General features: G+C 45.7%; 1 protein-coding gene across 1 annotated transcript in view; it reads left to right on the forward strand.

Moving 5' to 3' along the window:
- The window catches only part of LOC119186808 (uncharacterized), a 91,763-nt gene extending 65,900 nt beyond the window's left edge, over positions 1–25,863 (forward strand). The window contains exons 3-4 of the mRNA XM_037435215.2: positions 23,659–23,741; positions 25,311–25,863. Of these exons, the coding sequence (XP_037291112.2) occupies positions 23,659–23,741; positions 25,311–25,737 (510 nt within the window). The 3' untranslated portion in view covers positions 25,738–25,863. The remainder of the gene's footprint in view (positions 1–23,658; positions 23,742–25,310) is intronic.
- Positions 25,864–27,132: the final 1,269 nt, after the last annotated feature.

Here is a 27,132-nt window from a genome sequence, read left to right on the forward strand (position 1 = left end):
CAGGAACTACACTGACGGCATTCTCGGGCTGTGCGATACTTGCAACCATGCCGCCGATGTTCTCCTGGATTAAACTTGTGGAATGAGCCTGTCAACGTAAACCCACGATTAGGCGCTCTTAAGAGGTATTCTCGAACTATACAGATGAAACCGTTGTGGCAATGTGAAGCTAGCGACTCCGCATTCAGCGAAGACAGGTGGGCCGCGCTCTTACGCGGCCCCGAACTCTGCGATCACACCCTGGCCACCAAGCTTGGCTTGGCGGTCCCTACGTGGAACTAGCCGGGTGGCGCGGGGTCTCCCCTGCGTCTTCTCTGGACCTCAATAGAGTTTTCATCATCATCATCATCATCATCATCATCATCATTATCATCATCATCATTTTTCCTCTATCGTAATCCTCTCGCTTATAGTGCTTGAATTAAGCGCAGAGTGAACGGAGAGCTGTGGCACTGTATGCACACGGCATCGGAAGTTTAAAGGCCCTTACATTTAAAAAAAATTGTGTTAAGAATCTGACTTTCCCAACAATATGGGACTGTAATCAAACGAACTGAAGAGTGCGTGCTGTTCGCGTGCTTTAGAACAGGCCGAAAAACTAAATTCAGTGTGTCCTGCCGAAGAGGAGGGGGGGGGGGGGTGGGGGTATTCGACATGTTCTTTCGACAACTTAGGACTTCCGCAACAATGCTTCCATCTTATAAGCTATCACGCATAACATGGTCAGGCAGAGCTACCCATATTTAATATAAAAATGGTTCAACCACTGTGTTTAAAAATTGATTCCAACGAAAGGAGGGTAGCTTACTGAGGGACCTGATTTTCAATAGATATGCGGCTGTGCCCAGTTGCATGCTCATGAGGGAGGAAGAAGGGGCAGGCGGGAGGGGGGGGGGGCACTCAGTTGTTTCCATGCATATTTTCGGTGATAATGGTAACCGAAGACCTCTATCGTTGCATTCCAAGAACTTATTACTTCCCAAGCTTACTTTAGAAAAGCCAGGAACCAAAGCCAGACCGTTGAGAGAAGCATGTGATCATTTCCTTTATTTAGTTGTTTTTTTATCCAAAAGCATCTTTCGACATGTCCGACGGAGAGGGTGAAGGGGGGGAGTGCTGCAATGTTACTTTGCCCCCACCCCACCCCAAGTATATGTAACCCTGTGGATGCCTGCGGCTGTGTCTATTAACACAAGTACAAACAATGGTTTTACTAGTCTAGAGAGAATTATTACTCCCGGCTAGCCCTTCTTAGAAACAGTACTCATGACGGTCAGCTCGAAAAAGAACACGAAATACAAGAACGTACATGACACATGCGTTGACCGCCATGAATATGTTCCAACTTACCCGATTTGCTGTAATAACTCATCAACAATACTTTGGTTTGGGCGATGTCCCCGTCATTTGAAGAAACATGAAAAGTTCACAATGAAGACGAAACATTAGACAGGGCTGCTGCTTCACTTGCAACAGGCGTTTATTTAAAACGAGCGTCATGATGTATTTCCGTGCCTCAGGCTCATGCATGTGCGCACATCATCTCGCAAGAGATGCGTGGGGCACTCTTCGAACATGAAATTTCAAAACAAATCTGCGGTGTATGAATGTTGCTTAGAAAAAAAGAACCCACTTCATTTTGTTTTAACAATAAAGATGGGTAGCTGACAAACTTGTCCCTTGCTTTCTTCATAAGGTAAGCCTTAACGATTTATCCTTCTGTGTTTGAACTGCCTTCTGTTAAAAAAAACGTTGTGAAATAAAAGAATACAATCACGTTGATATTCTAGATATTTCTTTTCAAATTGCATGTTTGTAAATTGACCCGCGCAATATCTAGTGGGATGATGTGAGAGCTTGATGCGCGGTTACATCATAATGTTCATTTCAAACTAACGCCAGGTACGAGTAAAGCACCCCAGTTCTGTTGCATGTGTCTGGTCTTCGTCATTTGCAATTTTCAAGTATTCTCTTCTTACATTCGTTTCTGATCGCGGGTACAACGCTTTCGATTGATTCAGATATATTCACGTCCTGTAAACCTGCGTGCACCGCCCCATCGTCGAGCAGCTTATGATTGTGATGTGGGTGCTCAGATTCAAGACAAGCCGTGCGAAGAATACTTAATTTGTTTTATGGGTCTTGTTCAGTTCTGATGCGATAGCGTTAAAGAGTTTGCTTTGCAGAAATTCCGGCGTCGGCGTCGTTGACTGTGAGCAAGAAATCATCATCTTATGCGTGACCAAAAAAGTGAGAAAAATGCAAATAAATAAATAAATTATAAAAAATCTTGGAGCACAGTGGGGACCGAACCAGGGTTGTTTGCTTGGCAAGCGGATGTTCAACCACACGGCCACGCCTCTACTTGTGGGAACAGCGAAAAGAACTTTCTCTGCTTTCTCTGCAGCAGCTTTCGCTGTTTTGACAAACATACGTGTGCTACATGTATACATGCTTCACAATGCAACATGAAATATTGCAGTAATAATGCGTGGTACAAGCGTTCATGGCCAACGGGCGTCAGAATATGTGATTATCATAACGGCGCCATGGTTGAAAGCTGGTAGCCCACTACAAATCGCACGCACGCTACTGCGCCTATTTTCTTATAGCCCACTGTAATTACGTCCTCCCTCGACCATCATTCTTAACCCTTTCTTTGTCTCTCCCCTTTCACCCCGGTGACCAGAATCCGGCTATAAATACGTCCCTCTGGCCAACCTCGGCCCATTTCTTTTCATTCCACCTCCACGCCCTCGTGTCCCTACAGTTGGGGGAAGCGCCACCATTCCCCACCAAGATTTATGCCTTGGAGGCCACTTATCACTTTAGTTGGCAGTTGGACTTCGACAGAAATTGTCACGGCTGTATGTGGCAAAGTGACTTTAAGCTATATGTCTCTCTGTCACTCTACAGGAGGTATTCTCTGATATTCGCCGCATTGCCAGACTGCGCGTGTGTGCGCCGACATCTAAACCGACATCTGGCCACCATAGCCGGAATAGTTCAGCGATCCCGGGTATAACTATGTGATGTCACATGAAAAGACGAGAAAAGATATCAGTACAACACGAGTGGCCAAGTACCTTAGTTGCGGTCCCACAATGTCGACCTCACACGCGACTACGGATATGGCGATTGCCGCACCTTGGGGATGATGTCACGTAAATATAAAATACCTCCTGTATCTCGAAACCAAAAGAAATGGAGCGGACTAATAAGAAAAACTATGTTGCAAAAAAGAGAACGTTCAATCCGCATAATGAAAAGCGTGGTTTTGTGTATGTGTACATGTTCTAAGCAATTGTTTCTTTTTTTATGTTTCACCTTTTTTTTGCACTCATTTCTTGATTCCTTCTTTCCCCTTTCTTCGTGCCTTCTCATTACTCACTTTCATGTGAGTAATGAGAAGGCACGAAGGCACGAATTTCTCTCGTAACTCTCGACGGAATCGTCTATGTGCGATTTTATGAGTCCGTTTTTTCCAGTTCTTGCCATCCGAGTCCTCAGCTGGAAGACCGTCCTCCCTGTTGCAAATTGTGTGGAGGACGAGGAGCGACATTATCATCATTAGAGCAGCGTTCGGAATAAAGAAGAGGTCAACGGGGGGCTTTGCCACAAGAACGGCTATTTTTAAAAGAACCATCGCTAATGCGAAGGACAAATTTAACAACGACCGATGTGAGTTCCCGTCAAAGCCGGTCAATAGAAAAGCACTTTTTCGCTTTCTGAGAACTAAGAAAGTTCTTCCGGTACAAAGAAATATAGAATCTGTAGTATCATCACCAGTTTAACTGAAGGCCCTTCTAGCAGATATAGCTCAGGGCCTAGAAAGTCGCTTTACGACACCTCTCTCATACCAAGCCCAGTCCCCCAAAAGGGCTTAGGATTTTGAAGAGGTTACGCCTGCAGAACAAGTAAACGTAGTCAGAACACTACCCCATTCGGCTCCTGGTTCTGATGGCATGACGACATCAGTGATAAAATCAGTACATAAAATATACCCACTTGGCCAACTCGAAATTATTAATCACTCACTTAGAAGTTCTTGGATGCCACCTGATTGTAGAATGACAAAAGTGATTCCATTATTAAAAAAGCAAGGCGCTGGGTTTACCTTAGATAATATCAGGCCAATTTCACTTACATCGAACCTAGTAAAACTTGTTGAAAAAATTTTATATAGACGTATAGATCGATAGATGTCAGAAAAACTGACACTGAGCCCATGTCAGATTGGATTCAGGCATGGTTGCTCCATTAGGTGTGCGCACGTGGATCTCGAAAGCAGAATTCAAATTGCTCGATATGAGAAACAATATTCCGCTTTGGTAGCCTTAGATATCACAAAAGCCGATGATAGCGTGGAGCATGTTAAACTGCTAGATTCACTTCAGAATTTAGGACTGCCTCAATTCTTTGTGACCTGGATCCATGCTTTCTTAGGTGATAGAGAATTTTACTGCCCGCAATCTGGTGTCAGCTTTTCAATATACAGGCAAACGAGAGGTATACCGCAAAAGTCAGTACTATCGCCCTTATTATTTAATGCACTACTATGTACCATTCCCATACAGCAAGTTGTACAGGTCTATGTGTATGCCGATGATATTGCATTTTTTGCTGCGTCGGCGGACATTCACACACTATACCTGATTCTGCAGACATACATGAACAGTCCGGAAACGTGGCTGGAGGATATCAACCTATGCCTCAATACAAGCAAAAGTACAATCATAGTTTTTGCATAAAATGCCCCAGTGCGAATTTCCCTAATGTACCGACAGGACGCCATACCTCAGGTCGAGTCAGTTAGGTACTTGGGGGTAACCTACACCGAAACACTTAACTGGAGTCGCCACATAGAAAACATGGCTGCTACAGGAGCACGTGCCGTGGGAATGCTGCGCAGGCTCAATAATTATCGTGCCGGTTTGCGTAGAGACGTGCTCGTTATGATATATTGCATGTACATTCGACCGATATTAGAATTCGGCTGTGTCTTATTTTCTGGCGCTCCGGCCTACAAAGTTCGACCACTGATTTTGCTAGAACGCGAATCTTTACGCTTTTGCCTAGGGCTACCCAAATACGTTGCCAACAATATCCTATACGAAGAATCCCGCCTGCCTTCTCTTATCAAAAGATTTCATATTCTAACAGTACGTACATTCCTTAAAATCTATGCATCACCTCAGCGGAGAGCACAGTATGTGTTCATTAACCAGCAGACCTCATTCTTCAACCACCAATGGCCTAAATTAAGGTGTCCTCAAGTAATATTTACTCAGAAACTTTTGGAGCCCTTAAGAGTTAACCTTTGGGAAATACTTGTGCTCTACACTGTAGATGCAATTAGGATAGCATTTGACGATATATATCCCAAGAATGCAAAAAAATTACCATATCAGTATATAAATGGCATTTTGGAAGATCATTTGGCCAATCTAGAAACATCCATTGTGATAGCGACTGACGCTTCGGTTTAGGAAAAGAAGGCTGGCGTAGGAATCGTATCATCCCCTCTAGATTGGGCTTTCCCGACTTTACACCTATTTACCAAGCTGAACTACTGGCAATAGTCCTTGCATTGCGTAAAGTGCCGCAAGATCTATCAGCGGTGATTGTTCTAACAGACTGTCTCTCGGTCTGTACTGCCTTAAGCTCACCAACTTTTTCGCGTACCTTAGAAACTTTCTACTCGCTCATTCTTACACATGTGCGACTCGTCCGACTAGTTTGGGTACCAGGCCATAGAGGTTTAGCTCTGAATGAGCATGCAAATGCACTAGCTGTATCTTCCCTTGATTGTCCTGTTTTACCTATTTTGCCTACTTCGGAATATATCACAGCAGCACGCTTTGAAAAGCGCACAACGGCCAATAACTTTGAAAAATCCCCTTTGTTTGAATCAGACTTCCCACAGCTAAAGTTCCCTTGGAAGAACAAGTGGTGTTCATCAAGAAAGGAAGAAATAGTGATTACCAGGCTGCGTTGTCGAATAACCTCATTGAACTTTTACCTTCACAGGTCGGGTCTGGTACAGTCGCCTTTGTGCCTTTATTGTAATGAGAGGGAATCTTTGGAGCACTTCTTTTTGTCATGCCGAAAATTCAAAACACAAAGGGAAAATCTACTAGAAGAACCCCTACGAAAGTCGGGCTTAAACTTGGCACTTCCAGTGAGTCTTTCATTTGGCGCAGTCGCATTTGGATTCAGCCACAGGAGCGTTTTTACCGTTGTTACAAATTTCTTACGAGAATCTAAAAGATTGGAATGCTAAAAATAAGTAACTTCAGTTATTTTATGTATAATGTTTTTTTTTTCTTTTTTGTGTGTTTATATGTTTTCTTTTCAAGGTTTTTTTTAGAAATTTAACACCTTTTTATTATTACCTATATTACCTAATTATTCCAACCCTCTCTTTCAAGAAGTGAATTAATTTAAAAAGCAAGGCACCATCCCATTCATGGCCTATCCCCCTAGGTGGGTTGCGCCAAGATGTTGAGGAACCAACCAACCAACCAACAAGGACGGCGGCTCGTTCTTTCCTGAACATTTTGGGGCCAAAACCCTGGATACAGGACCTTTAAAAGTGAGACCAAGCTGACTTTACGATTTTTCGACCGCATATAAAGCCTGGGGGACTGTCGTGACGCCGCCCTTGGTTGAAGCTGATGTGCGAAGCCAAACCGTTTTCGAGAACCCGATCAAGAAGCATGACACATCGACATTGCTTGAGACTTCGTGCTGCAAAGCGTTTGTGACGGATACCACGTTGACTGCGACTTCACCTCGTGACGTGACCGGCCAGTGATTTCTCACGTTTACGACACTGGACCGGATAATGGAGGCTCTATTCGCAAGGCGGAATGAAGTGCGCGAGGCCGTCACGAAAGCCATCGCCAATATTGAACGTATAATACACGTGGATCATCCGTCAGTAAGTGAGGTACAATATATTCATCAAATTTTGATTGAGTATTACGAACTTCTTATAGAAATACAAAGGAAGTAGAAAACGAAGTTCATATCGCTTACTTGGAAACTGAGACGGGCGAAGCAGAGTTTTATGAACACCAGATCATTCTAGCCAAGGTCAGAGTGGAATGTAAGATCACTGACGTATTAAACGCTCGACAAGCTCACTTGGAGGCCATGAGGCAAAAGATTGACAGAAGTACAAGCTAACGTGCGCTCTTAGTCTGTGGCGCCCTTATCTAGCCTCTGCTTCTTCAACAGCAATCTTCTTCTACAAAAGCTAGAAGACTCACACTCACGACGAATCGCTGAACGTGCTGGAAGCCGAAAAGTCACCGATTTCACCACCGTAACGAGCATTCAAGCACGAACAGAACCGCTACTGTCAAAGAAATGGCCCACGCCTTTAGAGCTCCCGTCAGCGTGCACCATGAATGAAGCAAAGGACACGACAGTTACAACAAGTCAAGTGCATATGGTGAAAGGACAAAGTTCTATTAATATAAATCGGGAAGCCATTGAAGATCTAAAAGGGCATTCGTGGGATATTAAGAATGGCTGCAAGCCGAAGCCAACAAATGCAGATGTTGCACAGTCCTCGCAGCCACGCGTAGAGATGTCTGACAGAAGCAAATCAAGACGCATTCAATCGAAAAGAAGCAAATAAACAAGTGCGAGGGCAGGGGAGCCAGCTGCCTGTATTAGTCCTAAGGGCTCTACGAGTAAGCTACAAACATCAAGGGGGAGAGGAATGCTAACCGTAAAAGCTACCTCACTGCCGATTAAGTATATTGAGACAGGGCCACAGCGGCGAATGAAGCAATCAAGTCCGGGATAGAGGAAGAAGGATGATGCTTCCAAGGTGAACACGGCCAAGGCAGGAAATTCAAAAGCGAAATTTCTCAAAATAAACTACACCAGAAGCTCTCAGAAGAAACTATGTTTCTGCCAATGAAACCTGATCATCGAGAGTGCAAGTGAACCGAAGGCACTTGCAAGTGTTTGAAGGCACGCATATGGAACAAGCGTCGGAAGCGCCGTTGGAAAACCAGGCGCAAGAGCAAACCCGGATTGTTTCACGTGGATTGACGTGTGCCTAAAACTATTAGTGGTGAACATTGTGTGTTTAGTGTTTGCAGCAACTGTGATATGGTTCATCACATCACACGTCCCCACACTGTGGAGGCGAGGAGTACGTTGCAAATAATGTAGAGGACGAGGAGCGAAATTATCATAATCGGGGATTCAAGCAGCGTTAGGAATAAAGAAGAGGTCAACGGGGCGCTTCGCCATGGGGACGGCGGCTTGTCCTTTCCTCAACATATGTTGAGGAAAGGACGATGATAATGATAATGTCACTCCTTGTCCTCTACACAATTTGCAACATTCCCATCCAGTTTCCACCGTTGCAGCAGCAGTGAGGCTTTCATTTTAAACATTACTGCAAGACGAATTCTTTAGTTCATGGATGTGCAGATCTATCTATCTATCTATCTATCTATCTATCTATCTATCTATCTATCTATCTATCTATCTATCTATCTATCTATCTATCTATCTATCTATCTATCTGTCTGTCTGTCTGTCTGTCTGTCTGTCTGTCTGTCTGTCTGTCTGTCTGTCTGTCTGTCTATCTATCTATCTATCTATCTATCTATCTATCTATCTATCTATCTATCTATCTATCTATCTATCTATCTATCTATCTATCTATCTATCTATGTCTGCCTGTTTTTTTTTTCGTTTTTTCTTTTTTCTGTCTTTCCTTCTTCGGCATGGCTTTACATTAAAGCAAAGAGCTCCGTGATACATCAAGATTGCGGCGAAAGCGACAGCTGAGGATGTAATCAGAGGCAGTGAACTGCAGATAATCGTGTCTTCATCAAAGTTGTGCTGGAGCTCATGTTCAGACTGGCGTTTTTGTGCTGGAGCTCGCGGCATGTGGGCCGGGTCTTCAACTGGGAGAACTGCCTTCACCCACAGATGAAAAAACAACAGCGAAAAAATATTAACCGAAGAAAAAATCAGAGATATTGACCACAGAAAGGAAGACTGAAGAGCGAGAAGAGAGTATGAGAGGTCATGTATATAGTTGCCACTCCAGTGCCATTCAGTATAGAATCATTTCAGTCTTTGAAAAAGTGACCGCGCCTGTTTTGTTTTCGTTCAACGCTTGTTGGCTTAAGCCCGCTCTTCCGTAAATCTAAGAAGTCTCTTCATCGCGTCCTGCATAAAGTGCCAGATATAGCTAAAAAAAACAAGACCATATTTGGTCAACTTTTATAGATATAGCTTGCACTTTACCCGTCACTTCTTTTTCTCTTTTTGTAATGCTGGCTTCCTACGAAAACTTAAGAATGGTCGGTTTCATCTTTTTGCGTTGCAATAATGTCAGCCCCTATTTACAAAGTAATCATCTATTTTTAACCAAACCGTTATTGAGAATAAATATAAGGGCCAGTACTGCTCTTACGCTGTTACACTCCAGGTATTGAAAGAACGAAATCAGGCCCGTCCTGATGCCGAACATATTCCAAGGCGGTCAGACAACGAGAAAGAGGTTTATGACTCGAGCCATTCGACCCTGCGATAGCTACTGTTATTTTTTATTAAAGTACGGAGAAAAAGCGTTGTTTGCTGCAGTCAAATATTACTGGCCGCTGTTTCTCCAAACCGCCACATAACACGTCCGAACGCCATCACAATTAATTGAGACTCGCTTCACGTTAAGCAAATTACGTTGACACAAACAATATTATCGTTCGCACTCCAAACCGGTGTTACGGGTGACCTTTATGAGCACACAGAGCACTTTTATCCTAAATACGTAATGTCCTCGTGGGAGCAAAATGTCATTGCATAGAAGTATGTGGCCATCTTGTGATTTAATCCATTCAATATTATCTTACGCTTTGCGTCGAACTCAGAACAATATAGTGTGCAATGCTCATTTTCACTATGGGCACGGCAGTGCACAGAGCGTGATAATATGCATTGTGCGAAGTTTTGTCTGGCGCAGTCGTAATAAAGTTTGCTCAGAATCGATAAAGAAGTAGCTTATGGTCTCTAATAAATCACTTATTCACACAAGGTTGTTTCGGTGAATGACCCCGGGACCAGAAATAGCTTAAGAGTACGTTTTAGGTTAATTTCAGCCTAATGAGGAAACTTCCTTGCGCTAAAGTTCCGTTTAAAATTTGGTGTGCGGCGAGTGTTGCGACCACGAGGAAACTAAATTCAAAAAATTCTTGCTGCGTGTTGCTTTATTCAGTTTACTTTATAAAAGACAACAGGCGGCAAGTGCAGCTTCATAAAGTCTCATTGAGTAGCTATGCTACCCTTTGGGTGGCTATGATGAACTAAGATACGGAAAATTGCGCATCCCTTGCGCCCTTTAACGCGAGACAATCCCATTTCAACGAAACTGATTTTCCTCGTCAAAGGCTTCTCCCATTCGCATCCGATTGAATGCTCGGACGACAGAACCCTACACTACTGACACTGTTTGCTCATCATTGGCTGCCTGCAAACTGCCGCAGGACTTGAGAGCCCATTCAATGACCAAGTACTCGACCCACACTCGACGTCAGCCTTGCGCAATCACGCTCAGCTGGACGCCGTGGGAAGGTCAGTCCCAAGGTCAAATCCAAACATGCCACACCCACGCAACATTAGGAACCCGCCCCCTCTGTCCCCTCCAGAACATACCAGCACCATCCACTCCCCTCCCCCTGGACAGCTCAGCAGTGGTGTATATCGGGCACCGGTGCGAGCAGTAGCCGCCAATCTATATACCGTGCGTCAACAATTGTACCATGCAGCACTTGAAAGCTATGGCGAAGTCATTTTCCCGTACGCATTACATTCGCCGGCACAGACGTTCGCTGTTAAAACGGTGCAGTACGTGTATAGTAGAATAATTGTTGCAGCTTTACCTTTCATACTTAGCAGCCAAGTGCTACTGATACTACCAATCCTATTATTAAATCGATCACTCACGTATTTATTTAACGTGTTTCGGAACAGCTATGCGTATTTGTATTGGTGCAGGCAAAAAATTACTACTGATAAACAATACATTAATCGCAGAATTACAGCAGAGAGGATGCATCTAAAAACGAAAAGGTAGTACAGGGCAAAATATATCAGGATGGAACGTGATAAATTCACAAGAGCCATGACAAATGAAATCGTGCGCAACAGTGCACATGGCAGGCTGACAGACAAAGAGAAAAGGTAATGTGCAATTCGAGACCCTATGCTAAAATGGTAAAATGCTAGGAAGTAAACAATCTCTGTAAGCTATGAAATACATGCAGATCAACAAAAGTACGAATCCTAAAGACCAAATCTCCTGTGAATAATAATAATAATAATAATAATAATAATAATAATAATAATAATAATAATAATAATAATAATAATAATAATAATAATAATAATAATAATAATAATAATAATAATAATAATGGGCAGCGATAAAGTACACATTAAGAAAATAAATGACAAGGAATGGTAAATGTAATAAATGTCACAATGCCTCAACATGGACAGGTGTTACTACAGATGGAGTGTTTTCTGCAAGTTTATTCACAAGAAATACTACTAAGTGTAACCTGTCTCATGATGACATTTTAAAAATACAAGTGATTATGCTAGTCATTACAAGAACAAGCGGCTCCTTCCAAGTCAGTGGCTTTGAAACCATAACAGAAAAAAAAACATACGGACTTTTTAAAAAACGGCTAAGAAGTCTTGTGGCAGTCTCTTTCTGGTCACCTTTTTGCTTCGCCTTCTGACAGTTTTTCGAGGACAACGGAAGTGCACTCATATTTACTGCGCGAAAGGAAGCAGATGAAGACTTGCACCACAGCAGCTGATTAAGAAAATAAAGGTATATTAAGGGAAATGTGCAGTATAAGAGTGTCTCGTTAGTATCACACTTGAAAGTTCACTGTGACGCAACAACTTGACTCACGTCATTATGTCGTGCTCTGCTTAGAGTCTCCTACAGACGCTGTGAATAGTTCTTTAACACGAAATTGGTTTGTTTTGGAGTTCACCGAGACTTTAGTGACGTGTTTCCGTCACGGAAATGACATTAAAACATACGCAAGAGCTGAAGAAAAAACGTTCCATCAGTAGGAATCGAACCCAGGACTTTCCAGTCCGCAACAACAGTTGCCGGGCATGCTATACCCACTGCGCCACGACCACATACTCGGGGAACGTTACAAACGCGCCTTTTACTAACGATGTCCCATTTTTTGTATATAGATTTCTATGAAAGCTTAAGAGATTACAAGTAGTGAACCACAAGAATCCTTGAGAGGTGCTCTGCATCTTTGTTATTCATCATAATTCTCAGCTTGTTTCCGTTAGGTGCAGGAGGAAAGCCTTTCGCCGTTATCTGCAGTTTTCCCTATCCTGTACGAGATGATTTCATTTTATCCGGGCAAACTTCTCGATTCGTCACACAGTTCAGCTCTCTGCTTGCCTCGACGGCCATCCCTTGGTGACCGTTATGTTGATCATACTGTCCACAGATTACATGTCCTGCACATTACGTGGCCGTTTCAGTTCTATTTCTGTTGAATATGGTATTAGGTACCCAGTTTGTTCCCTGCCCCATTCAGCCGTTTTACAATTTCTTGATGCTACTCCTGTCGTTTTTCGTTCCATTGCACACTGCGTAACACTCAACGTTTTTTTAACCAGTTGCTATCTTATCCTCCATGTTTCAGTCCCATATGTTAGAGCTGCTAACTGCTGGCAATATGCACCGATTGTATACTTTCCGATTGCGAAACAGCTTTTCAGCTTAGGAGAAAATAAAATATGTTATTAAACGTTTCCTGTTTGTTTTGTGGTATATGATCAGTCATCAAAGTGTATCATTCACACAATTGATGCTGCCCCGCCGCGGTGGTCTAGTGGCTAAGGTACTCGGCTGCTGACCCGCAGGTCGCGGGTTCAAATCTCGGCGGCGGTAACTGCATTTCCGATGGAGGCGGAAATGTTGTAGGCCCGTGTGCTCAGATTTGGGTGCACGTTTCAGAACCCCAGGTGGTCGAAATTTCCGGAGCCCTCCCCTACGGCGTCTCTCATAATCATATGGTGGCTTTGGGACGTTAAACACCACATATCATCATCATCACACAATTGATGATCACCCTCGATATGGCTCTGCGCGTGTGCCATCCCAAAATAGCGTCAATCACGACAGCTGCCCGAATACTCATTGGTCATGAATTCCAAAAAAACAGGGGGCGTGGATGACATTTTTGTATCCCGCAACAACGTTACTGCACCGAACTGCGTTCGCTCACGACGTGTTCGCTGGCGTGAATTGAGCGCTCTGCGCCAACCACGGCTACGGGGCCATGTTATCTGCAGGCTGCATGGTTTCCTCGTAGTAGCTTCGCTGTCCGTGACGGTTTTGACAGGTCGTGGGAAGACTCACTGAGCGTACACGATTCTTTGTTTGCTCTGAAAAGACTGCTCACGTGCTTCGAGACCAAAGCGCCGTTGGGTCGCGGTTTCTTTCTTGCATGTGTCGCAAGGTTGAACAAATGAAAACCCAATATACACGAGAGACATTCCACGGCGTTGGTTGGGAATGCACTGCGCCGCCCGAGCACTTGCGAGTCGTCGTGGGAATGTGTACACAACGAAAGGAATGACCACATGCATGCTCCGCTTTCTCGGCGAAGCAAGATGAGGCATAACAAAGTACGGTGCTGAGCTAGTCAGTTCATACGTTTCACAAACAGATAACATCAAAGCAAAGGAGACTCCCAGAAGCACGGAAAAGGCTGTACTAGCAACTAAGCTTTATTCCGAAAAGTCTACCTAGAATATGCGCGGCCGAGCGGCGTGCGCAGGCGCATTGAACGCGACAGTCAACAACGCTAATCGGGATCGGAACAGCCAGACATATACGTAGATCGTAGTTCTGTTTCTAAAAATAGTTTTTCTTGTCGGCGCCGCACCTAAGAAGAGCCCCTGGTACGATCGCCATCTTTCTTTTTAATGCGATAAGTCTCCATCAGTTCTCTCGCCAGCGTAGGAATGCGCAAAAGTGGAAGTGCGTTGGCGAGAGAACTAATGGAGGCTTATCAGGTTAACAAGAAAGATGGTGATTGCATCAGTGACACTTCCGTTGGGCTGCGCAGTGAAGAAAAACTTTTTTTTTTAGAAACATTGGTGTATATGTGGGGTCTATTGTCCCAAAACCACCATCTGATTATTATATAGAGATGGCCGAGATGCCGTGGAGGGCTCCGGAAATTTTGACCACCTAGCGTTTGTTTTTTTAGAAACAAGGCTATGATGTGCATGTTATATTTGTCTGGCTGTTTCGATCTTGATTAGCGTTTTTGACCCTCACGTTCAAAAGGCAGCGTGCGTCACTTGACCGCGTATATATTAAGGAGACTTCCCGGAATAAAGCCTAGTTGTGATTCGCGCTATATTAGGGAGACATTTCGGAACAGTGCCTAGTTGCGAGTAGCGCTCTATTATGGAGACTTTTAGGAGCTAGTTGCGAGCAGCGCCTGTCTTGTGCTTCTGTGCGTCGTCATTGCCTTCTACGATTTAGCGCTATTTATTTCTGCAAAATAACGTATGTATTACGTAAAGTCTGAGACCCGACAGCTCCAGTTTCTTGTGACCACAATGATTTTAGTCATTTCTAACAGGCAAACTAACCGGAGTGCTAATTTGAACCGGTCGGCGCATGTGTGTAGAAAAAAAAAAATGGCGCGAACCGCCGGATAACGACACAGCGCTGTCCCATTGTCGCGTGGTTCGTTCCGTTTCTCCTCTCCTATAGGCAAACGAAACTGGCAATGTGAACAGAGGAAGCAGGCCGCAGGGAGGGTGGGGGTAAGCTGGTTAGTTCCGGTTTGTTGCCATGCTCTTGCGTTACATACAGTGCGTTTGCCGCTAACTCTGCAATGGGGTATGATATGATTGAACAGAGAGACAAAACTTTGAAGGTGAGATAGCTTGCGAGACTGATCTGTGTGAACACACATACATTTGTTACGAATTGCCGAGGGAAATTGACATAGGGTGCGGTACATGTGTAGAATCAATTTTAAATTGTCTGACATGCGACTGATTGCGAAACGGAGCTCCTTATGACATCGACGCCAACTTGGATTTGAACGACCAGTTACGTCAGGGGTTTTGCGCAGGCCGTCATGCTGCTCGAAAACGCTTTTTGCCGTGGTTGTCAACGCGACCATCACGCGCACGGATTGCAGAAACGCTTTATTTCAGGCAGCTGCAAGATTTCAACGTTGCATGGGCACAAATTAAAATAAAGTGCATCAAAAAAACAAATCAACAGGTGCGATTTGAATCGCATACGAGAAACCAATAGATATGAAAAAGTGCGATTCAAACAATACAAGGAATACAGGCACTCAACTTTTGGAGACAAAATCTTTCCTCGGTATTCTTGCAGCTCAAGGTAATATGGACCACCGAATCTCGACAAGAGACGTGCGTCTGACTGTACAATTATACGTGAGTACCCAGAGCTTGAAGAACGACGCTTCCGCAGTGGCAAAAAACACGAGCGCTTTCATACGCGAGGCTTTGAGTACTGCCCCCCCCTCCCCCTCATTCGCGTAAAAATCTGTTAGGCTCATTTTTTTCTTAAGTGCTAATTTCAGCCGATCCATATACTATTTGCTGAGACGGCTAATAAACGGTTAACTACACTCACAGATTACAAGCATTACGAATTGGGGTACTGAATTTTTTTACACCGTATTCCTCTTCTTGTGCCTTGATTTAGCGTACACTATATAAGCTTGTACAAACGGCACAAAGAAGTTTTTCCTTTGACGTCAGAATTATGACATTCTAGCATTTGGAGATGGAATTCCTGCATTAATGGTTACTGTTTCTTTTATAGCTTTAAACTCCGATGTGAGGTCTTTCTTTTGTTTTTTGTTTTCATTTTGTTATATCGCGTGCCTGGTCTGAACATATGCAGGTCGTGATTTTATGCGTGTTTGTGTATAGCTTCCGCAAAGTAAGTAAACAAGACATGCGCATATATGCATGCTCCGGCACACACACGTAAAAAAAGTTACACCATCTCCTGCTAAAGCGAAGCATGTGTAGATGCGAAGCAGCGGCCGCTAACGCTTACGCTGACGGCCGCGTCGACGCTGGCGCTCATAGCGGCGTTGAGCAGGAGAGAAACCTGGGGAGGTGCAAAGCATGCAGCGCTGGACCGGTGTTTCCTGCTGAACATGCCAATCGCTTCAAATGGGAAATGAGATACAGAAGTCTCCGAGTAGACAGAGACCCACAGTCCGCTTTTAGTTAACGCTAACGCTGCGAATTTCTATTCAACAACGCACAGGGAAAATCTCCCACCGGCTCTACCTTGGAGGTGAAGATCCAGTGCCTATATATACGGGCTGGTCACCGAACGATTGTGCAGCGCGAGCAGTCGGTTTTTAGGGGCGAAGCTCCTTATAGCGGCCCCCATTCGTCCCTCGTAGTCGTAGTCGTAGTCGTAGTCGTAGTGTGTAACCTGTCTTGCGCTTTGACCTCCAAGGTAGTGCCGGTGGGAGATTTCTCCTGTGCGTTGTTGAACAATAAAAAAAAATCGCAGCGTGCGCGTTACCAAAAGCCGAATTCTTCTGTCTCTCATTCCCCATCAGCAGTCATTGGCATGTTCCAGTAGGAAACCTTAGTAGAAGTATAAGTGTTAAAAGCCGACTTCTGCTGTCTCTAATTTCCAGTAGCAGCCATTGTTTACCTCCAAGGTAGTGCCTGGTGAGATTTCACCTGTGCGTGATTAAACAATAAAGAATTTTTGTTCAAAACGCCGTTGATTGATGAAATAAACCAACGAAAGATGCCAGGTGTTTTCTAAAAGCAAAACGAAAACACGCCAGATGTTTCTAAAGAAAAACAAAAAGAAGACGCCAGGGGTTTTCTAAAGCAATGTTTTTATAATCAAAACCATATCGATAAAGGTTTCTAGTTGCCGATGATCATTGCCGTATGTGTGTTCGTCTGGATAAGGATGCCGAAAGGCGGGCGCGCAGGGCAGCGGCGGCGCGCGCTCGCAGACAGGACCCTGAAGTGAGAGCACGCGAGGCAGAAGCGCACCGGGAAGCTGCGCGACGTCGCCGCCAAGATCCTGCTGTACGGGAACAAGAAGCCACATCCACAAGGCAGCGTCGGCAAGATCCCGCCGTACGAGAACAAGAAGCTGCAGTGGCACGTCAGCGTCGAAAAGATCTTTCCGTCCGGGAACGAGAGGCCGAGGCAGCACGTCAACGTCGCGAAGCAGATCTTGAAAACGTTCGACAATGGGAAGCGGCGAGGAAGCACGCATATCGCCAGGCGAATTAATGGAAGAAAATTTCACGGTATTACTTCCAGGAGCTTCGCCCAATTTCATCATCATTCACCTCGTGGATCTGCCCTCACTTTTTTTGCAAGCAAGAAACTTGCTTGCAGACACTGCCTGCGTCGGCGTTGCGAGGCGAGGGAGAGGGAAGCATAGGAGAGGAGATAGAGTGGAGGACGCCCATGCGTAGTGCAGCGCGGATGCCACCAGATCGAGCTTGCTCACAAGCTGCTTCGCATCTAAAACATCAGAAGCACCGACTAAAAATACGAATCATATACTTAAACGGCAAAGCTCCGCAAGCTCACATACTGTTGCGAAGCTATATACCATGTCTGAAATGCACGGTCGTTGAACTGGTGGAGATTGTCTAACGCAAGCTGTCATCGCCGAATATATATAGACAGCTTCTGGAACCATGCTCTTTTATTAGTACTCTTACTTTATACCCCAGCGCACCAAAACATCCAAATTTAGGCACAACTTTTTGCACAAGTTAGTAGAAAGAGCACATAATTTGTAGAGAAAAAACTTTCCTTTGAGCCGAACTTTCACAGCACAATTTTCGTAAGGACATCGGTGCCTATATATGTATGTATATCGAATATGTAGACGGTGCTCGACAGAAAAAGCCCAGAGATTTTGAATTCCACAAAATCCACCTCAAGGAGTGCACATCCAGCAAAAAAAAAGGAAAAATTCCGACTGCGTCTGAGGTGGTCGCCCCAAACTTGCGGCTGTAAAACACCGAAAACAAACTGCATTTGTTATTCGCTTTTGAAGGATCTTTCTAACAAACACCTCGCGGCGAGTGCGCATATTTACCGCGCGATATATCCGTTGTGGCTGCAGGCCGCCTGCATGCGCCTTCCTTATGACTTACGCTAAAGCCTTCTTCCGTCTATGGACCCTCTCCAAAGACGGCCTTTGTTCGACGCTTCGGGCATGTAGGCTGGTAACGCGAAGTCTTGTAGTCGTTATAGAAGCGCATAGAATTATTCTAGAGCGTTAAAACGCACATGAATCGATTCAAAAGTCCGATCATCTCACTTCGGTCCTTGCAGCTCATGAATATGCACGTACATCCGCTTTTCGGCCAGTCACTGAGACACGATGTCCTCTTTTAAGCTCTCGCCCACGATCGAGAAGGCGATTTCACACTGGCCAAAGACGACGCGATTAGTGCTGTCAGCCGGTATTTTGTATTTGTCTCTCTGACCATAGCATGGACGGATGTTATACGCGTTCATTCTTTTAACGTGGAAGAGATACACGGGAGAATGACTGAAAGATATATATATATATACCACCCACCGCCTTTCCCTTATTTAGCCGAGGCTGAGAGGAAGGAGAGGCGTTCGTCCTGTGCGATCATGTCTTGGCAATGTCTGCGTCTTTTCGCACTGCTTCCACGGTGCACTCATAAAGACTTTTTCAAAAACGCCTCTCTGGGAGCCGCCATAGTCCTCTTTGGGCTGCGCAAATTGGCATGATCCCTGAAAAATGCACTGACAAGGTGGAAACATACCTTGTCAGTATGTTTGGCTGCGCCCTTAGCCTTTGTACTCCCGCGCGCAGCCCATTATGGCGGTGTTTTTTTTTCCCCTCCTGTGAACAGGTGTTACCAACTTTCTACGCTGTTCCAAAGGAGGGCCGCAACAACTTTGCCTACGGCACCTTCATTCCACGCACTAGTAATTCAAAGGCGTCTGTTTAATCCCAAGCCTCAGTAAAAAAAACAAAAAACTGCGTGAAAGTAACCAGGGCGAGACAGATGAAACTGGACTAGCGCTGCTCGTCCTGTCTCGTCCTTGTTTATTTTCGTGCGTTTTTTTTTTTTTTGCTGTGAATGTGTGCCAACAAGGTTACGTTCACACCATAGTGTAAGAATAATCAAGTGTTGACACTGAGCGCGCCTGAGCGTCCAGATGATGTTCGCTCCCGCGGGCGCGCTGTGCGGAGAGCCGTCAGATGGCGCCGCGGCCAACGTACCCAGAGAGCGGTGCTGGCGCATTCGTATTCCTCCGCCTCCCCAACGTTTTCGTTCCAAGCGGTGTGAGTAACACTTAAAGAGCGAAGAAAAGTTTTTATTTCGGATCAAAAGGTAGACGCATACCAGGTTTGTGGATTTCTTAACACGAAAATGCCTTGTGCAAGGTGCAAACGTCGTCAACACAGATAGTTCCGCTCACGCGCACAAGTATTTTCGTCTGTTCACAGTATTGTTCGAGGCAAAGAAAAATAAATACATAAAAATGTTAGCCAGCGTGCTATTCCTCCATCAAAGTACTTCCCCGTGGGGAAGAAATGCAAGAAACTTCCGCGTGCTTAGATGTAGGTGTATGTTAGACAGCACGGATGGTCAAAACTAGTCAGGAGCCCTCCACTGTGGCATCCCTCGTAATCAAATCATGATTTGGACGCGTAAACCTTCATTATTAATTATTACCCTCTATTAAAAGAGAGTCGCTACTGCACCAGAAACTTATTTCATGCGTACCACTGCTTTCATTTACACAAGAAATCATTGAAACGTTTATGCTTGTTCAATGTGAACGCCATATAAATAAATAATTGAAACGCCCAAGTATTCCATAACAAGCACACAAGAGCGATGCAGTTGTTGCATGAAATAAACAAATATTTGAACCACGCAAGTATTTCATATACAGCACACTAAAGCAATGTGGAAGTTCATGGCTAGATGTTGCGATGTGAATTCGCATATATATTTATGTTAACGATCACCGTCAGACGATCACTGTCAGACGGCACTTTGAAGAGAGGGACACGCTCCGCAAAAGTCCGAAGCCAGAACGGCAATTCGTTACAAAACATGTTCTAGCCATTTCAAAAACCCTTCAGCAATTTGATGTCACCCTCGACGACAGAATAGATTTAAACATACGCGAAGAAAAAAATCTGGCTTCAAAACAACGTGGTCACACATGCCAACAAAAGAACCCAGAATCGGCTGCACGCACGTTTCTGCCGAACGTGTTGCTGAGACCAAGATGGCTGACCCCGCTGGTCGTAGCGCCATCTACGAGATAACTGATAACTGCCCGAACATTAGAATCTGGACGCTCTGGGATTGCGCTTTTCGATGCGCTGCGGGGAGAGTGTCAGCACCTGTATATTTTTACACCGTGGTTCACACGCTTCTCAACTCCCTTACACTTTTTCCACCTCACCAGCAGCAGCGGCCAATAGTCGGCCTTCGTTTTGAATAATTCTCACATTCGTTCATTCAATTACGGCAAAACAAGGCATTTCAAAAAATACAAGCTTCTCAACGAATTTTAAAAAAAAACGAAACAATTTCGTGCTGCTCTCAAGTGCCTTTGATTCCCGGCTTTCTGGTGGGAAGCAAAAGCAGTTCTTGTAATGCAACACCAAGAGGCCCTCAGCCGCCATTAGTGTACAATAACTTGAATGGCAATCAGTGGCGTAGCTAAGTGAAAGAAGGGGCTGAGTGTTCAGACCACCTCCTCTCTACCCCAACCCCCTCTGAATTCTTTCAACGTTTCACGTTTTTCAGGCTAAAAGTAGGCGAGTAAAATAACTTTATTGTGTCGATAACAGACGCGAGTTAACTTAGCGTCACCTGGCAAGGCCCACTCGGGGACGGTCAGATTGAACCTGACCGCCCTCGTGCGGGCCCTCTAGACGGCTAGAAATTGAGAGGTGAGGTCCTGGGCCTTAATCAGCTTGTTCGTTTCCTCTTCTTGGAAAGGGGGGCCGGCAAGGGCACAGCCCTACGGTACATGCTTGAAGTCCGCATAACCGCCACACAAGGGGCAATCCGGGCTTGAGAATCTTTCATGGGTTATTGTGTGCAATGCCGCATGGCTCCGGTAGGTTCTTGTTTGGAGCAGTCAGAGAGTAACAAAGTTTGTTCTGCGATTTAGAAAGAGACTAGATGAACAGTGGGTGCACATGTAGGTTGCTCGGTGAAGCATCGCAATCGACCTGCCATTTCCTGCTCCGTTGGCTTTGTTTATTGTATTCTTCTCGCCTGCGTAAAGGTATACATTGGTCAGTCCGGTAATTGCATTAACAAAATACTTCGCCAGCACAGAAATACTTTAAAGGAAGATAAGCGTGTAGATAAAGTGGATGAAAGTGTACGCGAGGTAAGAAAATAAAAAAAGAATCCTGACGGTGCGTTTCTAAAGCTGAATAAAATAAGAATAACGTGCTACTGCGTACCGCTTGTCACGGTTCGTTACTCAAGAAGGCGAGGCAGCTTCAGAAGTTAAGTATGCATGGCACTCTCCCTTTCTTCCTTTTTTAATGTCCAACACCAGCAAAAAGCTGTCAGCACTACGGAAATCCAGACAACGAGAAGTAAAAGCTCGCGTTAACGAACTGGAAGCGTTGTGTTTCAACGTCTGCACTTTAATGTTTGTCCCGGCGAGTGTTTCTACTCGATAAGAGAAAAAAACTATATCGCCTCACCTTCCATTCTTTCACATCACTTTCTTCTTTTTCCCTTATCGTGATTAGTTGAATTGAGGGCGGAACTTCACGTTTATGAAAACCTGAGTGAGCGCGTCCGTTGCGTAAGCCAAAGAGAAAAAAGTGCTGCCTGTAGAGGAGAAGTGCAAGTTGCCTCACTTATGGTCATTGCCGACTCCGGTATGCTCACCAGCTTTACTCAAGACTAATTTTGCGGACATCGTGCGAAGAGTACAGTAACCAACATTTAACACCAGCCGCGTGCAAGCTGCAGCTGCGGAAGCAAGCCGACGCAAACAGCCGAGGCTGATGGGGCGCACCATGCGCTATGCGTGCATGATTATAAGTGTTGGTGTCTTACGCTACAAAAACAAGATATGATTTTGAGAAACGCCGTAGTGGAGGACTCGGGCTAATTTCCCCTCCATCTAAAAAGCAGCCGCCGCCGCTGGGATTCGATCCAGCGACCTGGAACGTGCACTGCTGTCGAGAAATGAAGGGCGCCGTGCGGGATTAAGCCTTGTTCAAAAAAGATGATACTCTAATCCACCCGTCCGCAGCACTATGTAGGCATGCGCACGGGATTCAGGGGGGAGGGAGAAGAGGCCCCCATCTAATCATCTAAGAGGGGGAGAGTGCGAAGTCTGCCCCATCACTTAGTTGGGCCTCTATCGTCATTGTTTAAAGAGAAACGTTGTGGCGACGCAAATATTTGACGATGATGGCGACTGGAGGCCCCTGGTGCCTAATTTCAAGAGTTATCTATATACTTCCCGTCTTTACTCCCAGAAAGCCAGGGACCAAAGGCAGACCATTGTGAAAGGCACATCATCGCTTCCTTTTCATTTTCTCGTGCTTTCTGAAGTGTTGTTCTGCTTCGGACTCAGCCAATGGGATGGGGATGGGAGCGCTGATCCCTAAATGGGGATTCCTGCGCACGCCCATGAGCGTGAGCACCGGTGTCGGTCGCAAGCACGACGACGCATGTTCTGTTTTTTGGCACGAGCGGTAAAATGGCGACGGGGACAAAATTAAAAAAGACACGTCCATCTACCCTCGTTAATGGCTTTTACGGTGGCGCAGTGGGTTGAACGTGCGGCAGTCATCATTGTGGACCGAGAGATAGTGAGTTTGAATCTAGACAACAGGACATTCATGTTTTTTTTTTCTTCTTTGCCATCTGGTCACATTCATTTTGCTGACGTGTTTCCTTGACGGAAATACGTAATCAAAGTCTTGGCGGATACCGGCATAAAACGATGTGGTGTTAATGAAAGCCCGGGAAAAGAAAGAAATGGCAACCTGTTTGCACGTCACATAACTTCAACTAGTCACAATTAATCCGCGATCCCTCCAACGATGCACCTGATACGGCGTAGTATAGTTTCGGCGCGTGAGACCCCAGAAATGTTACCTTGTCGCTAACTTTCCAGTAGCCTCACTGATACAGGATCATGAATGATATCTGGCTCGTGTTCTGTTTGTTACAAAAGTGTCATAGGATCCCTCTACGTTTTAAGCGCACTTGTTATAAATATAAACGTGCAAATAATATAACTACTCTAACTGTCACACATGGAAAACACAAGAAAAAATCAAGTGCAATCGGTCGAAACATCACAACTTCCTCACTGTTATCTGTGCGCATCAAATGTCAGGTGACCGAATAAGCAACAGTCTTTCCGGTCACCTCATGCAGCTAATTCACGAAAACATGACGTTGCATGCTGAATTTAGGTTCTCTCATTTAATCGCGACCGTGACTTGCAGAGTATGTTCAGCGAGAGAGTCCACCTTCTTGGCATAATACGTCTCTTGGGTCACTGCAGGTGGTGTCCCTGGCGACCTGCTTACTTTCCCTTGCCACAGAAGCCCATGGCAGAGCCGCCCCAAGGAAGAATAGGCGCCTCCTGTGAGTATCAGTTCGCGCTTTTTGTGGGATGGTTACGCTTGGTGCATGTTTTAGTGGCTATGATTGAAAAAAACAATTGTAAGCAATTTCCTTCTTGAAACCGGAACATATATACGAACCTTAAAAGGTCCCTCTACAGCCTCTCAAAAATACAAATACAAAAAACGAGCGTTTTATTCTCAATTGGCGTACAAAAACTCTCCACTGCCGTACAAAACCAAGTTTTGTATATACTCCCAAGAAAAAATCCTGCAGACGCCCATGGTTACATGCGAAAAATGCTGCCGTGCGTCTGCCGAGATCGAGTGCTTCGAGCACTGAAGGACATCCTGAAAGATGTATATATTATTCAAACTTAAAGTGTGCTTGGAACGGGACACCAGATCAGATGCAGACGGAACGAACGCATACTAACGGATGATTTATTGAAGTCACACACTCTTGCCTCCTGGAACAATGCACATGCGCCAAAAACAGTCATGACCACATGACTCTAGTAGACTCCTTCCGCTAGACCGTTATCTAAACAAAAAAATCGAGCTCTTTCTCAAAGAGAGAGAAAATTTGCCAGGGCAATGTTTTGCTATCCACGAGGCTTCCAGGACATGACGTGATCTTTGGTCCTTCACTCGGCCTATAACCTTAGTGCTGCTGTAAACGGCCGTCCGCTTATTGGCACAAGTATTCCAATGAACTGTCAACTGCTTTCCACTGTCATCGTTCAGTGATTTATAGTGTTTCATTAAACGCTTGTCAATACATCTCCCAGTCTGCGCCATATATACCATACCATATAGGTCCGAGGAAATTTAAACTGCGCGTCCCAATGAGCAGATTTGAAGCTTGAATATATGTCGCCAGTCAGCCAAAGAACTTTGTTGAAGTCCTGAGGGGCCAGCTCCATGCAAGGTTCGGCTGCGGGCCACGTCCACGTACCAACTATTTTTTGCAACAAACACTTCTCATATTGTAATTGCTTCAGGGTGTCAAAATTGCTCTGAGGCCAGGCAAAAGTTTCATGCAAAGTGTCGTAGTGATACTTTTAGGAACGAAGCTTCTTAGGGTGTGGGCTTGTCCGCCGTTGTCCGTCTTAGCAGAATCCTTCAATACTTTGAAGGACTCTGGTCTTAGCCATACCTAGTTCTCGGAGTGCTCACTAGATGGCGCTGCAGCGCTCGCTTTCATCACCAGCTCGTTCACGCGACAGTAACTAGAGAGCGGTGGGCGCGAGTTTATAGACGATGTCCTCAACCGAGACCTGGCCTTCATGCGGAGAGTTCACAACACGGTGCATAACTGGAAAGAACGCTGTAAGGAGCCCTTTGCCGTGATTCGTCAGCTGGGCGAACTGTACGCGTTTCTCGCGCTTTTTGCCGACGAAACACACTGGGACAGGCTCCTCGATACTCTGGAACGGCTGCGAGTGGGATTCACGGTATACCGATGTATTCCCGGAGCTTTGTCCATCGTCATTCATTCCGTGGTTATGCTGTGATATTTTTTAGCCGAGTCTGTCAAGTGTACCTAACCGCACCAATAAAGTAGTTCACTGAAGCTCTTGCTTTGCAGGGAACTTCCTCTGGAGTGGCCTCGCCCTCGGCGACGCGACCCCTCGGCGCCGCCCTCGAGTCCCATCGACATGGGCTACGTGCGGTCGGCGGAGTGCTGCCCGTCCGTGACAGAGGCCATCCAGCCACTTGGAGGCGTCTCCATAACGGGCCGCATCCTAGAGCTGTACCGCGAGCCCAACGCCACGCAACGCTTCTATCAGACGTCGTGCCGAGAGCAAGTCAAGGGCCGCCCCTGCCGCTACGTGCGCACCAAATACGAAGCCCAGTCACGCTGCGTCCAGACGTACAGCTACATGTATGCGCTGGTGCGCGAGTTCCAGTCCGACGGGCCCTGGAGGCTCGACTACATCCGCTACCGCAGCGGATGTTCCTGCCAGGTCCACCGGCCCAGGTACCCACTCAACCTGCTTGCGAGCAGACCTTGATCACCCGACCCTTATCCCACCTGGAGGACGACGGGACGAGACCTGCTGGTGTAGGCCTGTCCGGTCAAGAGGCGCTGCCGCTGAACTGTTGTGCTGTGACGACTGACACGTCGAGAGACTTGCAGCGCGAGCCAAACGAGGCGTTTTGTCTTTGTCATTGGATATGGAAAGGTCGATGCGTTAGAGGTTATCTTACCAACTAGCCCAATACAGTGTCCTCTTACGTATATCTCAAAGTGTTCGAATGGTAGTAGAAGCAGTAACAGGTGAAGGCCAGCAGCCGGCACTCTCTCGTGTTCTGTCGTTCCAGTGTTGGGCTCATGCGTACTCCTCTAACTCCAATACCGGTCAGCCCTATCAGAAGAGGCGTTATTTACATCTGAGTCCCTCACCCCTTCGCCGCACCTCGCAGCAAAGCGCCGCGACAGGGCAGTGCACGTGGGCGAACAACTTATCGGGCGCGTCCACTCAATTTATGGCCTCCCTAGCGACTTCAGCCATGCCTAGATGACTATTCCCCATAGCTGCACCAGACGACAAGCGCATCCCGATGCCCGTGCCTCACAGGCCAGTTGGCACTCAACACCATATACGCTGGGGATCTTCCACATCGTTCTCCCTGTTGTAACACTGAAAGTATTTACATATCAAGTACACACATGCCAGTATGGCACGTGCATACAATCAAAGCGCCTGCTGTGTTCACTGAAAGCAATGTCGCAGAGTGCACGTGTAAAGCGGCTGCCGTTTTCGTTCGTCGTAGTGTCGTGTAATATAATCGTCACTGTCGCAAAGGTATTTGTGTATCGAGAAGCAGGCGTCCATCAACTAATCTTGGGGGCGTGTATGAGCGGCTGAGCACAGCTGCATATGGTATACTGCCCCTTAACACCGTGCAGCGTTCCCGGGCTGAAAAAGTTTGACTCCACGAGAGTTGCTGGGGTATATGCGTCTAATTTTGAATGCCGACTGGGGATACCATGACGCGCAATGCAAGATATCGTTTCACTTCTTCTGCATGTGTACTACTGCACTTCGATCTCATTCCATTTCAGTTAGTGGAGGTGCAGAAAGGCAACCGACAGGTTTCGATGTCCAGGTGGTCCACAATGCGGATGTCATGCGGCCAACTTTATTCACATGCAATGGTCGTTCGCATTGCAGAATTGGTGCTCGCGATGGCACATTTACTTATGGCTGCGATTCAGAACGCATCGTATAGCATGTACGTGGAGTAGTAGCGACTGAGGCTTCAGAAAAAATTAACACGAAGTGGCCCGCAAACACGAAATGGCATGAGCTCTGCCCATAGTGTCTCGCATTGGTCGGTCAATCGTCATCCCCCTCTTTCAGCGTCTTTATACATCTTTTCCTCGTATATTACAGGGACGGGAG

Source organism: Rhipicephalus microplus, chromosome 1, assembly GCF_043290135.1.
Source record: "Rhipicephalus microplus isolate Deutch F79 chromosome 1, USDA_Rmic, whole genome shotgun sequence".
Classification (NCBI taxonomy): domain Eukaryota; kingdom Metazoa; phylum Arthropoda; class Arachnida; order Ixodida; family Ixodidae; genus Rhipicephalus; species Rhipicephalus microplus.